The following is a 15,127-nucleotide window of genomic DNA, read 5'->3' as shown; positions in this document are numbered from 1 at the left end:
ACCCAGTGCCCAAATCTTGGTTTCTAAACACCATTCTCCACTAAAAGAACAAGGGTTTCTTGGAGAAATGGCTGATTCCAGAGCTGGGATAGGGAAGGTACAAGATGTGCTGAAAAGTATGGAAATTTTCAAAAAATGATAGAAGTCAGCCTGAAGGCGTTCTTACTGGTCAAATATAGGGTAATTTGGGCATCAGAATAAATAATTCCAGTGGCAACCAAGATGCAGTAACCCCATTACAGGCGCTCTCCCCTGTCCTTTGTAACCAAAAACTTCGGACAAAACACAACTTGGGACTCTTACAAGTAATTAATGGCAAGTGTGCTGGGGTGGGGGGCAGGTAGTAAAAATGAAAAAACAGCCCCAATGGGGGTGAGTTTCATGGTTTAATGAAGTCACAGGATACAAGTCATTAGACAAGAATCAATTGTATTTTTATATACCATTGAACAATTAGAAACTGAAAATTTTCAAACAACACCATTTATAGTAGCACTAAAAACATGAAATACTTAGGTATAAATATAACATAATATATGCAGATTCTGTATGCTGAAAACAATAAAACATTGAGGTAAGAAATTAAAGAGCATCTAAATAATATCAGACCTGGTACCAGTTCCTGTACATATATTTCCTCTTTGACTCTTCAGAGCCATTCTGTGTGGTAGTTACTACCTCCAGGCTCAGAAAGAATCGGACTTATCTAAAGCCATATGATAAAAGAATTCATAGCAGCTTCATTTTGGAATAGCCTGAAATTGGAAATAACTCAAATGTCCTTCAGCCAGTGACTAAGCAAACCATGGCATATCCACACCATGGCTTATTACTCAGCAATAAAAATGAACAAACTATGAAACATATAAAACCTAGATGACTCTCCAGGGAATTATTCTGAGCAAAGAAAGCCAGTCCCAAATGGTTACACACTGTATGATTCCATTTATATAACATTTTTGAAATGAAACAATTATAGAGATGGAGAACAGATTAGTGGTTGCCTGCGGCTAGAGATGGGGGGTAGGGGAGAGGGATGGGTGTAATTATAAAGCGGTAGCAGGAGGGACTGTCAGAACTAGACCTCAAGACCTGACCTTTGCTGCCTACCTGCTTGTACTCACCAACCTCTGTCCCACATTTTTCCTTAAGCTCTTCTTTCCAGCTTATCTCTTTAACTCAGGCAAAAGACCCAATGGGCAGAGCATCCTGTGATGGAAACTGAAAACCCTCAAGCAGTAAGGACTGCCTGGACAAAATGCTGCAGCTGGCCCAGACCACCCAGTTCAGTTTGAACTCAACCCCTGACTCACGCATGCGCAGATGGGCCATGGAGTGACCAACTGTTACCTTTACCTCATTATAATACTAAAATCTGCACTCAAGGAGGAGCACAAACCTCATTTACATAATGCACAATACATGTATAGGCATGTTTCCTTAAGGTGCATGCATGACTTTATGCCCACCTCTACATATGATGACAAGGCCCTCCTATCTAAATATTCATCCTACTTTACCTAAATAAAAGGAATCCATTCACCCTTGCTCAGAGTCACAGCTTTGGAAGTTATTACCCGTGATCTCCTTATTTGCTACAAATACAGTTTACTTTGTGAGAGCACTCTATGTGGTATAGTTTCTATCTGTAATTCACCAAGGATCAAAATCACTTTAGTTCAGTTAAAGGATCTTAGTGGTCATCAAACATTTCTAGATATTGTGGCACAGGTACATGAATCTACACGTGATAAAACTGCATAGGCCTATACACATACACAAATAAGCGCTTATAAAACTGGTAAAATCTGAATAAACTCTGTGGATTGTATCATTGTCAATCTTCTGATGTTGATATTGTACTATGATTGTGCAAGATATCACCACTGGGGAAAACTGGGTGAAAAGTGCATGAGACCTCTCTGTACTATTTTTGCAACTTTCTATGAAGCCATAATTATTTCCAAATAAAAAGCCTTAAAATGCCATTAAAAGACACCAAAGTCTCTGAAAGAGTATGGGAATCATATTAGAGCTCTCCTTCATAGATGAAACCCACTACTTGTCCTTTTTTTCTTGATTCAACATTTACTGAGAGTCCAACTGGGAATCTTGTGTTGGAAACTAAGTGATAGGAGATGCATGATTTATGATCCCTTCCCAAGTGAGCTCCCAACCTGGTGCTAATGAAAAGGCCTAATATGATAAGAACATTGGACTACAAGTCAAAAGAATTCTGTCCTCATGGAACCACTTACTAGGTGTTTTAGTTTGGACCAGTCCATTTCCTCTTGGTGTGCTGACTTCTTAACCTGCAAAATTCGGGAGAATGGAATACATATAAATATATTTTAAACTTAACCTGGGTCCTGTGGATGGGTTCAAGGATACCTGGGAATCACCTGAAATCATATGCATAAGTATGTAGGATAATTCCAGAAGAGGTATTTTAACTTTTTTTTTTTTTTTTTAGATTCTGGGGATTTGCTCACCCATAGAGTTTAGAATAACTGCATCTAATTTTTGGATTTAATGTCAATGGTCCCTTCCATTCTAACATTCCCCAATTCTAATAGATCTCCAAGATCTCTCCATTTCTAATATTCTATGATTCTAATAGGGATGCGAGAAATGGACTAGAGATCTAACATTCTGTGATTCCATGGACCACAAGAGTTCATTCCCTTCCCTGACAGAACAAGGATTACATTTTTCAACATGGAATTCTAGGCAGTCTATGATTTAACTTCCAAATGACCTTCCAACCTCAGCTTTCATCCCTTTCCCAGACCCTGGCCACCCCCCCCCTTTTAGTCTGCAGTTTCCACAAAGTTTTGCTCCCATTCACTCTGTGCCTCGGCACAGGCAATGCCTTCTATCTGGAATGCCCCTAAATCTACCCTTTTTCTTCTTGAGTATCAGCTTGAAGTTCTCCCCAGTAAAGCCTTCCATGACCCTTCGTCCTTGCAGCAAGGTTTGATGTGCTCCCTTAAACCCAGGTTTCTGACTGCCTGTTACCACCCAGGGAATAGGACTGTTGGTTCACTCAGGGCAGTGAATCAAAATGCCAAGAGGCGAAGCAGAGGAAGTAAAGGTTTGAAGCTAGTAGGTATAACAAACTCTAGGCACCTGTTTTCCCACCTCTGGAAATAAAGAAAAATATCAGCTCTAAGGAAAACAACCTGAGAGCAATAGTAAATGTAAACAGCATTCTGTTTCTGAGACAAAAGGGAGTGGTGGGGATTGAGGCCATCTGGGACAGAACATCTTGTCTGAAAGGAGACTCGACTCAGCTCCAGCTAATTAATTGTTGATTGGCAGGAATGTGAGTGGGTCCAATGTGGTCAGCTCATCTACTTTTTCAAGAAAAGCTGGAAATCCAGTTTCCCATGTGAAATCTCCCAATTTTAAGTGTCAATAACTAAAAAAATATTCAAGACCCATTGCAATGACTTTCAAGGTTTTCAAGCTGTGAAAAATGTTCTGTGAGGATCCACTTCTACCCATCCAAGAGAGCACATCCTATGGGGGGGCAAGTTTTATATGAGGGCTGCTAGTGTATTGCAAGTTGTTAAACAGACCCAGTCCTTCTGCACAGAGCTCAGACAAAACCTTTCATATGGGTCCCCTCTCTCTGGGTCTTAGTTTCCCTATCCATAAAATGGCGATACAAAACATAATTGTGAGTCAGCCGTCAAACAGAATATATCACTGAAGGGTTATCAGAGCTACATGCTTTTATCTGCATCATCTCGCTGAATTCTCATAACTTCTATGAGGTAAGTTGTATTACTTCCACATTTTACAGATTAAAAAAAAAAAAAACCCTGCAGCTCAGAAATAGCAATTTACATAATGAAGACAATAGCAAACATATAAAAAGCCCTTTCTTTCAAAGGGCTTTGCTGATTTAATCCTCTCAACATGTCTGGCCTAAGGCAAATAAACCCTGAAATGGGGATTCCACCAAGGCAGCCTGACTCCAAAACTGTAGCACAAGGCTGCTTAACAGAAATATAATGCAAACCATACATATAATTTAAATTTGTCTAGTAGCCACATTTAAAAAGTAAAATGACACAGGCTAATTTTAATAATACACTTTATTTGACGCAACATATGCAAAATATTATCAATCTAACATGTAATCAATATAAAAAATATTGAGATATTTTACTCTTTGTTGTACTAAATCTTGAGCGTATTTTACATTACAGCACATCCCAAATCCGACTAGCCACATTTCAAGGGCTCAGTAAGCCCATGCATATGGGGCAAGGCATTCACAGTCTAATCTTAATGTTAAAAGCAGAACCCACAGAGGCACCTGTCCCTTGGTTTCAAAGGACACGCAAAATATAATAATGGCACACAGTTCTTGAGCATATACTTCGTGCCATGGGAGGGGAGAGTCTTACTATGCGTGTTGGGGATCTTCACACGTTGTATTTTGTCATCCTCGCAACAAGACGAGTGCCACTGCCCTCCTCTTTTGACGGAAAGAGGACTTCCCCGGGTCGGAGGCTCCCCTAGTGCCGATCTCCGTCCCGCCGCCCCGCTCCCGCCACCGGCCGGGCGCCAGCCCCAGCGAAACCGTGGTTCTCCGTCTGATAAGGAGGTGTGCACGCAGCGGGAGGTGCAAATCACCTGCGGGCCGAAGAGCTTATAGCGGGTAAAGACCCCTCTGGCCTCCTCCGCCTCCAGCTCCTCCTCCTCTTCTTCCTCCCCTTCCTCCTCGGACTCCGATTCCTCGAACTGGTGCTGGGAGGCGACATCGCGAAGACGAGCCCTGCGCACGCTTGGATAGGTCCACCCCAGCCCCTCAGTCACAGCCGCCTCCTGACGTGACTCGCTAACGCGGGGGGGCGCCGCTTCCGGGAGCCGGAACTCGGCTTCCGGGCGCTCTGGCGCCGAGCTCATCATAGAAGCTAGAGGGGACTTCCGCTTTCGGTCCCCTCAGGCGCTTTGACGGTGCGGTCGAGTTCGGTTGGCTGTCAGCCAGCCCCCATCCGCCTCCCCGGAGGCCGCGCGGGCTCGGCCCTTACACACCAAACGTCTCCCTCTTTCAGCCCGCCCCCGCGCAGACGCAGTGCTGAGCCCACGGCTGCTGGACAAAGAGTGACGTCCGGAGCTTGGAGTCATGGCGGAGACTGAGCCGAGCTTGGTGGCTGCTGGGGGCCTCGCGCTGCCGCCAGAGAAGGAGGAAGGAGCCGGCCTGAGCTCAGGCCCGGAGCGTAACTCTGCGGGCTCCTCGTCGACCCCTGAGGCCCCACCGCCTGCCCCCGAGCCCTCCAGCCCCAACGCCGCGGTCCCCGAAGCGATTCCTACGCCTCCTGAGGCGGCCTCCGCGGCCTTGGAGTTGCCTCCCCCAGCCCAGGGCGCCCCGCCGTTTGCCGAAGCTGCTCCGCGCTCCCCTCCACACCCTGGCGGCTCCCGACCCGGCCCGGAGACGTTCCGCCAGCGTTTCCGACAGTTCCGCTACCAGGACGCCGCAGGCCCGCGGGAGGCGTTCCGTCAGCTGCGGGAGCTCTCCCGCCAGTGGCTGCGACCCGACATCCGCACGAAGGAGCAGATCGTGGAGATGCTGGTGCAGGAGCAGCTGCTCGCCATCCTGCCGGAGGCGGCACGGGCCCGGCGGCTTCGCCGCCGCACGGATGTGCGCATCACGGGCTGAGCTGTGGAGCTGCGGGCGACCGGGCTCGGGCGTTTTATGGACTGCGGCCACGATCGGGTCTGGGGGCCTGAGCCTGGCTCTCCATTCCGCGTTGATGAAAACCGAGTTTTTGGCAGCTCCAGTCGTCTGATGTGTCCCTTTCGTTCGTTCTTTACTAGGTTTATTTTCCCGAGCCTGTCTCCTTCCAACCTCCTTTTTGGCTGGTGGCGAAACCAAGTTGGGAGCCCATGAGAATAAAGCCTTTGTTCCCTATTCACTTGGCATTTATTGGCTTTTGTGGGATCATTAGCGTGTTGGCTAGGCCTGGGCCTCCACATCTGGGAAATTTCTCTCCTCGCTCCACAGGACCCCACTTGGGATTCCATTGTTTAGTTGGGGTCTCCGTAAAGAAGGTTTTAGCAGCCGTGGTTCTATATTCGCCCCTACCTCTCACTAGAATATGAAATTGCTTTTCCACATAAAAAGGTAGTGGATAGTGGTTGTGGCAGGTAATTATCCGACTCTACTAAGTGCTTACTCAACTGGCTACCTCTATACCAACTGGGCCACTAACTTGTTACACCAACCTGCCCTTTGGGCACAGGCTTCCCAAAAGACCTACGCCTGTAGGCTATTTTAGTAAGTGTTTTAGTGCAGTTCCTTACGGAGAGCTCCTTTAGAGCTCTGGTTTAAGCCTCCAAACTCACCTTTCTTGTCATATTTTAGGCCCCTAGAATTTAAGTAGAACTGGCATGAACTAATGAATTATTACATTGCTGGAGCCACTCTAATTCTCTCCAGCTATATTTTTTTAATAAGCATAATTGTTTAGAAAGAGAAGAAGGGATTTGGCAAGTAATAGGGAAGCTCTGTTATGAAATCTTAAAGCCTGTTTTTCCCTAAGTCTTCTGCCCACCCAGGAGGAAGGAACTAATTGGGGTCCATAGGCAATTTGGATTGGTCTCAGAAGGGTCCTAATTGCAATGGGTGCCATCTCTTAATATGAAGAAGGCCAGACCTATCTTCACTGCTCTCAACAACTGAAATCTAATAAGCCTGCAGCTCACACCACAAAGCACAAGCCAGACTGGGTTAGAGGACGATGTGGGACATTTTACATTCGCATATTAAAGACCCTTAGATGAATTCAAAATTATTTTGCATACTTTCTTGGGATTTAGAATCTTGAGCTTGCATCTGCTTCCCTGCAGAAGATACATCTATCTGTTTACAATGTAAGTCTTCCTCTAAAAGATGTTTATAGAAAATTATGTAATGCATATTAAAAATAGGGTACAGAACTTTATAATAACATGATTGAAACATAGCAACAAAAACCTGTTTTATTTTTTCCAAATACAGATACAGAAGTTTGCATGTTTTGCAAATATTGCTTCAAAGCAACATTTCTATATACAGCGCCTTCTGTTCTAATAGCGCGTAAACATAGACATGTATCCACAGTGCAATGTTGGCTCATCAAGGGTCCACCTTGCATAACACTCATTTAAAGAAACTAAATGATTAGTCAAACCAGAACTGTTTTTGTCAAGGCAATTTTTTATAGGTGGATAGTTTTTCTCAAAACTTAGGTAGTGTACATATTTCTAAATGGTAACAGTAATCTTTGCAAATAACAGTTTCCAGTGCTCCAACTTGGAGTTAATTCAGCCTGACCCAGGAATTGGGGATGGAGCCCCTAAACATGGCTTTAAATTAGAGAAGCACACTGAGGTTATCAGAACTTGGGACTCATCCCTGCTTCCCTAAAGACAAAAGTCACAATGAGTGAAATGGGATTATCTCCTTTATAAACAATAAACCCAATAATGGCCACTTGGCAGAATTAGGGTAATTCAGTTTCTGCTTCCGCCTTTGAGAAAGACGTGACATCGACTCCCTTAAAGTTGTAGTAGCTTCCCCAGATGTGATGCTCGAATGTATCCGAGAAAAGAAAAATCAGTAATCTAGTAATACAACAGTCATCATACCTCACAGTTGTGGCTACAGAAAATCATCCTGTTTCATCCCTTTTCAGACAAACACAACATTCTTATAATGTGGCTGTCATAAATTGCGCAAAACATAGATGCCATGCACACTCCTTAGACATTTCTTCCCACATCAGAAATGCCAACGTTAGCAATGGGAAAGAGCCTCTTGGAGAGGAACTGCGTCAGCTTTACTACAGATGTCACGGCCACATGTCTTCCCTCTGATGGATAAGCTACAGCAGGTCAACTGGCCCTAAATTCACTTTATATCAAATGGTGAAGAAATCACTGGACAGAGCATTCCCTGAAACAGATTTTGGTACAGAGGCCTTCAAGACCACAATGAACCTGTGTGCCTTCAAGGCCTAATCATTCCAAATGGCGCTGGAGATACTGTAATTGCTATAGAGATATTGGCTACTTCACGTTTACATAGTAAATATTTGCAGCATATAACATTACAGATTCATAAACCCATAATTAACTTGTGAGTGTTAATGGACAAGTGTGCTTTGATTTTTGCCTTTAGTGATAAGAAAACTAAATGGTGAAACGGGTCACTCCTCAAAGCATGGAACATTTTCTTTAACTTTGTCTAGCAAAGAAAAACAATATAGCAATTACACATGTAACCTGCAAGAGTAACAAATGTTGTCTTAAAAGGTACAAATTGTACCTGGACCTTAAGCAGCATTATCACCTTGACCTCACAAAATAATACAAACAGGGAATCTAAAGTGTTAAAGTATATTAAAACAATTCTGAAAATGCCAACTACTGAACATACACCCTTCTGGGAAGGAGAAAAACAGCACATGTAGAATCTGAAGTTTGTTTACAACAATAGAAAATAAGGTAATTCTCCAAACCACATTCTTTGTAACAAATCTTTACAGTGAAAGAGTTCAAAATTTGGGGAAACATTTTTTGGACATTAAATAGAACCAGGAAGCTGTCAATATTAAGAAGTGGGTAGAAAACGCTGTCCTTTGGGTTCCAGACCCTGCCTGCTTCAGTTTGGAAATCCTCCTAGATTCTTATTACTGTGAGATTCTAGTTCCTCCACAGGCTGTTCGGGCTCTGCTACAAAAGACACAACCCAGCCAACTCTGGGGTAAAAGCATACAAAACTTGTCCCCGGTACCATGAAGTCATGCAAGACAGGTGGTGAGAAAAGTGAAGAGTCCTAAGGAGAAGGCAGGGCAGCCAAGGCCTCTGCTCCTTCCCGACCTCCACAGAATGTGAAGTCACAACATCCTCACGAAGCTGGAAAAATGAAAATGGTGCCTGCTGCCTAAATCCATGCCAGGCAGAAACAAGAAGGCTTGGCATGTGCCCCACCCTGACAAAAAAGTCAATTAAATAAGCTGCAAGTTGAATTTACAACTGTTTCCGACTAAACTTTTTTGGCTCTCATTCCATTTATCGGTGGCACGATTTCAAGTCAAGTTTGTGCAAAAAGACTCACTCTCCATTCAATGATGTGCACAGAAGAAGGGAATCCCAAGAGTCTATTTGCTACCTTCTTGGTAGGCTTCAAGATCAGAGTGCCCTGCCCTCCAGCAGCCAAAATGGCCCCTTTGTCCAATGTCTATCACACCCCCTGCCCAGATCCCTGAAGTCAGTCGGTGTCACGTGCATTCGGCATGCTAGGTTTATTTATTTAAATATGCAAAGCTCCTCCTGCAGGTGCCCCAGGATTGTGCCCCCACTAGTTCTGGGTGCCCAGTTTCATGTTGAGCAGCAGAGTGCAATCTGCTGCACCTTGCCCAGGTCCATCAGCAGCTGCTTGATGCAATGCTTGAGCTGCGGAAGCCTGGCCAGTGGCTCCGGGGGCTCCAATTCCCCAGTGTAGTCCAGCCAGCTCTCCAACACTGTAGGCAGAAGAGAGAGGAGACCCAGTGAGCTCCTAACACTTCATCTGTGAGAACATCAGCAAGCATTCCAGCATCTTCTCCCATGTATCCCCACAAGGTCAGGCGAGAAGGGGGGGCCACTCAGGCAACACTGACTCATCACCCTCTCTACAAAGTATTCCCCCTAGGACAAGGCTCAAATGCTTTAGGGGAGCACAGTCCAACAGAACTTTCTGCAGTGGAAATGGCCTACGTCTGTGTTGTCTATACCGGAGCCACTAGCCACACGTAGCTAACGGAGCACTTAAAATGTAGCTAGTATGACTGAGGAACTGAACTCAAATTTTATTCAATTTTAATTCATTAAAGAGCCACACATAGGGGCGCCTGGGTGGCTCAGTTGGTTGAGCATCTGCCTTCGGCTCAGGTCATGATCCCGGGGTCCTGGGATCAGGCTGCGCGCTGGCCTCCCAGCTCAGAGGGGAGCCTGCTTCTCCCTCTCCCTCTGCCTGCAGCTCCCCCTGCTTGTGCTCTCTCTCTCTCAAATAAATAAATAAAATCTTAAAAAGAGCCACATATAAGCTAGTGATTACTGTATTAGTGCAGCTCTACAGTCTAGAAGGCTTTGAAGAACCCACCTTCCTCAGTGTTACTCCCCAGTCTTTTTTAATTCTTCCATTCTTTTTTTAAGATTTTTATTTATTTGAGAGAGAGAGAGCACACGTAGGGAGGAGGAGCACTGGGAGAGGGAGAAGCAGACTCCCAGCTGAGCAGGGAGCCTGACACGGGACTCAATCCCAGGACCCCAGGATCATGACCGGAGCTGAAGGCAGATGCTTAACCAACTGAGCCACCCAGGGCCCACTCCCTAGTCTTTATAAGGTTTTCCTTTGTTGGAAATCAGAGAGCCTTGTGTTTTAGCCTCCTATTAAGAAAAATGAGAATCTAGGGGCGCCTGGGTGGCTCAGTCGTTAAGCGTCTGCCTTCGGCTCAGGTCATGATCCCAGGGTCCTGGGATCGAGCCCCGCATCGGGCTCCCTGCTTGGCGGGAAGCCTGCTTCTCCCTCTCCCACTCCCCCTGCTTGTGTTCCTGCTGTTGCTATCTCTCTCTGTCAAATAAATAAATAAAATCTTTAAAAAAAAAAAGAAAAATGAGAATCTAAAGGGATTGAAAAGGTCTATTTTTATCACTATAAAGTCTGATTTGCTTCAAATTCCTATCATCAGTAACACTGAATACTCTGACTTTATTTTCTAAGTATTTAATGTAAGATGTCCAGGTACTAACATCCTTGATTAATATTGGTTCAATATCTAAAAAACTGCCTTATCTCTGAGAACAGGGATTTCTCTATAGAAGATGTTTTTTCTTCCCAAGCCACTCCCTGAAGCTCTGGCATCCGGGGAGAGGCCATTTTGGAACCCTGCGTCTTTTGACAAGAGCCAGCCCCTCCAGGGAGGCCTGTGCTCACCCCAGCCTGCCTGTAGCCTTTCTAGTTCATGAGCCAACCTGTACTGAGCACCTTCTGGACCCTTGAGCTGAAGGTGCAGAAAGAGGAAGACCCACCCAGTGCCTGTTCCTCAGAGAGCTTACAGCCTCACACATAATCCTTTTCCCTCCTCAGATCCAGCCTTCCACCTTCCTTCCCACCTTTCAAAATCCTTTGTTCCCTGTAAGTTACTTCCCAGAGAAGCCCTCCCCAACTCTACACCCTAAATCACGTAGCTGTGTTAAATTAAGGGTGCTATGTGATCAAATCTTTCCTCCTTTGGAGCACTTACCATGGTTTATAATTATATATAATGGGATAATTTAATGAATACCTGTCTCTACCTCAAGATCAAGTTCCATAAGGGCAGAAGCCAAGTCTGCCTTGCTTACCATGATATCCCTAAACACTCAACTGTGTCTGAAACACAGCAGGCACTCGACAGAGGCAGTGAGAAAATGTGGGAATGGCCTAGCAAAGTGCCCACTGACTGCTCGGGCTCCAAAACTCGCCTACCTCCCTCTGATTTCTTGTTGGTACGTGGGGGTTCCAAGGAGGAGAAACAGCCCCTCCTCCTCATCCCAACCAGTACAAGGACTTGAAAATAAGAAAAATAAGATTGCCTTCTCAGACCTGAACTTGAAAGCCAAGAGTAAAGGATCAAAGTCACAGGAGAGTGACTAGTGGCCTGCTGAGCAAGATAAACTCCCCAGTGACCATTTTCAATACATCAATTATTCTTTAAGGAAAAAAACTAGAAGGAGACAAGAGGCTGCTCAGCAAAAGGGCACAAGAATAAATGGAGAAAAGGCCTGAAAGCAATGCTGGAAGAGCCCATCTGGATGAGTGTAGAAAAGAGGTAGTCAGGGGCAGCACCTGGGTGGCTCAGTAGGTTAAGCATCTGCCTTCAGCTCACGTCATGATCTGAGGGTCCTGGGATGGAGCCTCGAGTCTGGCTAGCTGCACAGTGGGGAGTCTACTTCTCCCTCTGCCCAGCCCCACCACTCATGCTCTCTTTCTCTCAAATAAATAATAAAAATCTTAAAAAAAAGAAAAGAGGCAGTCAGGACTGGCTAGGTCATTTCCAAAACACAGACAGAATGTCAGTCCATCTGTCCTTGACAAGATGATCCTACAGTTGCTGAGAGGCCCCTCTTATGGTCATTGTAACTACTTCTGATCTGGTTCCAGGCTCACCAAAGACACCACCCAACACTATGGTGACCCAGGAGGCATGCACAGGGAGAAAGAGCACCAGTGTGCAGCCTAGAAGAGTCTAGGTTACTCAGTAGTCTCTGAGCTTGGTTAAGAGGAGTGTTTGGAGCCCCTAAGGTGGAAGCCTTCTCTCTAGATCTCCAGGACTGAAGATGACCCTGAACTGTGAGAGCCAATAGCATCTCCTCTGGACTCCCCAGCATCCAGCAGGCCAGCCTTCTCTCCATACCATGTGCTGGACCATCACCCCAAGTTTCTCTTTTAAGGAAGCTCAACAGCTTCTCAGCAGTATAATGATAGTAAGCAAGACAGAAGGTCACAAAGGTGAGGTTCCATTTCATATACTCTCCCAGACCATCTAGATAGAGGCCAATGCTCAGTAAAGTAACATTTTTTTCTTAAAATAATATTTCTGATGCTAAAAGATTCAATATTTTCATAGTCATTAAAAATCTTTTGTCTTGGGCGCCTATGTGGCTCAGTCGGTTGAGCATCTGCCTTTGGCTCAGGTCATGATCTCAGGGTCCTGGGATTGAGTCCGGCATCGGACTCCCCTGCTCAATGGGGAGCCTGCTTCTCCCTCTGCCTGCCACTCCCCCAGCTTGTGAGCTCTCTCTCTGACAAATAAGTAAAATCTTTTAAAATAATTTTTTAAAAAATCTTTTTCTTGGGAGGCTGGGTGGCTCAGTCGGTTAAGCATCTGCCTTCGGCTCAGGTCATGATCTCAGGGTCCTGGGATCCAGCCCCGCGTCGGGCTCCCTGCTCAGCAGGAAGCCTGCTTCTCCCTCTCCCACTCCCCCTGCTTGTTTTCCCTCTCTCTCTGTGTCTCTCTCTGTCAAATAAATAAATAAATAATCTTTAAAAAATCTTTTTCTTTTAGTTTTACAACTGTTTATACAACTACATAAATTATTAAATTATGGTTAATATTAAAACGATAACTCTTTTAAAATATAAATCAGTCAATAGAATATTTATTAGGCTATTTCTTAATAGGAATACTATATCCAAATTCTTATAAAAGCTCAGTTTATCTTAATGGTATTTGGATGAACTCAAGAGTTCACTCCCTACTATGGTTGAAATAAAATGGGATTCTGATAAATCTTAATTAAATACAATGGAAAAATCTGTTTATCTGAATAAAATCTCTATGATTTATAATTGATTTTCACACTTCAGGGCCTGGAGTATCAGAACACGAACAGAGTACATGACCCCAGATCAGCAGGACACATAAGAGGCCCTCAGGAAGGCCGGGGAAGGGAGCCCAGACTTATCCTCCTCACCACACTGGCCATGAGACTGAACAGGAGTGGCAAGTCAGTAAGAAGTGGGGAAACAGTGATGTCTCCCCCTAAGGGCAGGCTCCTTTGGCAACAAAAGAACACCCTCCCTGTTTCCACGGTGCTAAGCCTACTCTAGGAACCCAGAGCCACTCCTACTGCTATTCTCTCAAAATCCATAATTTCCAGTGTGGCATTCAATCCTCTTTCAGCTAGAGAATAGCAGGGTTTTCAGACAGTGGAATCAGTTACCATTCTAAGGAGCCCAAGGAAACCTTTTAGGAGTAAAAGAGACAGAAACACTCCCCCTTCCAGAAGTGCCCTTAGAATGGACCCTGAATTAGTCTCCCATTCCCAGTTCCTCAGGTTTGCCTCAAGGGCAGGACAGAAGCATGAGGGCATAGAGGTCCTTCTCTCACTTTTCTCCAATAGGACAACCCTTTCCCAGTCAAGCCAGCCCTTTTATCACCTACCAAGTCACCCCCTCTCCCTCAGAAAACCTCACTTTCCTCAAGGCTTGGCTTCAGACCCAGGGTTCAGGAAGCCTTCCAGTTACCACTCCCCCTGCCACACTCCGCCTTTGGCAGCACCTCGGCCACACACTTGCCCTGGTCACACCTCATGACTCTAGCTTGTATAACGTATGGCATCCTTCTGAGTTATTTCATGCACAAGTAGCTTTATATCCCCAATTACAGCAATGGTAGCCTGACTATACTCAGAATCCGCCAATGGAATATTTACTTTTCAATTTGGCTCCTTTTTAAGAATGAAAACAAAAAATTAAGAAATAAGTGAAAAATCAAGAAGGAATTCTGTCTTCAAAAATCAAACTGACAACTTCCTAGGGATCAAAAGAGACTGAACTTGAGCATGTTTATCAGGCCCATCTGTTACCACTAACACCTGGAAATACCCAGGGTTACCCAAATGACTCAGTCAAGTTCTTAAATCTCTACTGATAAAGAAGAGAAGACCTCAGTTTAGATTTTATGAAAGGCCGAAATAAAAGCTTTCTTCAGATTAATCCTCAAAGACATCCAAAAAACTCTATTAAGTCAAAGTTGAAATCCCCCACAGAACTTGGTTAGCAAAGTTGCTCAGGTCGCACACTGCCTCCAGACAGAGTCTAGTTATACTTCTGCACTCTGCTTTGCAGAAGGCACTAGGTAAGTGAGGGAGGACTCCTGACATCACACAGACCTTAGAAATGCCAGATAAATACTAAAAGTAAAGCTTGCCCATCTAGAGGGAGAATGGGGGTTGATGAGACTGAAAAGAAAGGAGGCAAGAATACAGCTATCTGTGGAGAGCCAGAGAAGGAGCCCTACCATCCAGCTCTTTCTCAATGGAGTCCATCCTATGTGTGACTTCGTCCTGAAGAGATTCCACGTGGGTCAGCAGGTTAAACTGCCACTGGTGCTGGGAGCTCAGCAGCCCCTCTCCGCTTCTGTCCAGCAGCTTCCGAGTGGGGGCTTCCTCGGGTAGGACCTTTTTGGAGACATATTCCCTCACCTAGGAATGCAATGGCATTTAAGTTACTGAGTGGAGACAGCTCCCAGCCCCTTCTCCAACCAGCCAGAGTTTGCAACCGTCCGAAAAATCAGTTGCAGTTTGAATATCCCAAACCTCT

The 15,127-nt window shown here is 45.0% G+C and overlaps 3 protein-coding genes across 7 annotated transcripts in view; 1 reads left to right on the top strand and 2 right to left on the bottom strand.

Moving 5' to 3' along the window:
- Positions 1 to 4,923, bottom strand: part of CNBD2 (cyclic nucleotide binding domain containing 2) — a 57,906-nt gene extending 52,983 nt beyond the window's left edge. For both annotated transcript variants that reach the window (XM_036111541.2, XM_036111568.2), the window contains exons 1-2: positions 4,648 to 4,923; positions 2,259 to 2,312 (exon numbers count right to left, since the gene is read on the bottom strand). In XM_036111541.2, coding sequence (XP_035967434.2) covers positions 2,259 to 2,312; positions 4,648 to 4,923 — 330 coding nt within the window. The remainder of the gene's footprint in view (positions 1 to 2,258; positions 2,313 to 4,647) is intronic.
- A 50-nt stretch (positions 4,924 to 4,973) lies between these two features.
- SCAND1 (SCAN domain containing 1) lies at positions 4,974 to 5,926 on the top strand. Its single transcript, XM_036111610.2, has one exon. It carries the CDS (start codon positions 5,141 to 5,143, stop codon positions 5,672 to 5,674), a length of 534 nt encoding a protein of 177 aa, XP_035967503.1. The 5' UTR covers positions 4,974 to 5,140; the 3' UTR covers positions 5,675 to 5,926.
- Positions 5,927 to 6,970: 1,044 nt separating this feature from the next.
- The window catches only part of PHF20 (PHD finger protein 20), a 130,993-nt gene continuing 122,836 nt past the window's right edge, over positions 6,971 to 15,127 (bottom strand). For all 4 annotated transcript variants that reach the window (XM_078057146.1, XM_078057148.1, XM_078057147.1 and 1 more), the window contains 2 exons: positions 14,826 to 15,009; positions 6,971 to 9,521 (listed from right to left, as the gene is read on the bottom strand). In XM_078057146.1, the coding sequence (XP_077913272.1) occupies positions 9,379 to 9,521; positions 14,826 to 15,009 (327 nt within the window). In that variant the 3' untranslated portion in view covers positions 6,971 to 9,378. The remainder of the gene's footprint in view (positions 9,522 to 14,825; positions 15,010 to 15,127) is intronic.

Source organism: Halichoerus grypus, chromosome 10 (assembly GCF_964656455.1).
Source record: "Halichoerus grypus chromosome 10, mHalGry1.hap1.1, whole genome shotgun sequence".
Taxonomy (NCBI): Eukaryota; Metazoa; Chordata; class Mammalia; order Carnivora; family Phocidae; genus Halichoerus; species Halichoerus grypus.
Note: the sequence above shows the minus strand (reverse complement) of the source record. Positions and strands in the feature narration are given on the sequence as shown.

Bases quoted from the DNA above. Each gene is read 5' to 3' on its own strand.
- SCAND1 (XM_036111610.2), top strand. From the start codon at position 5,141: ATGGCGGAGACTGAGCCGAGCTTGGTGGCTGCTGGGGGCCTCGCGCTG.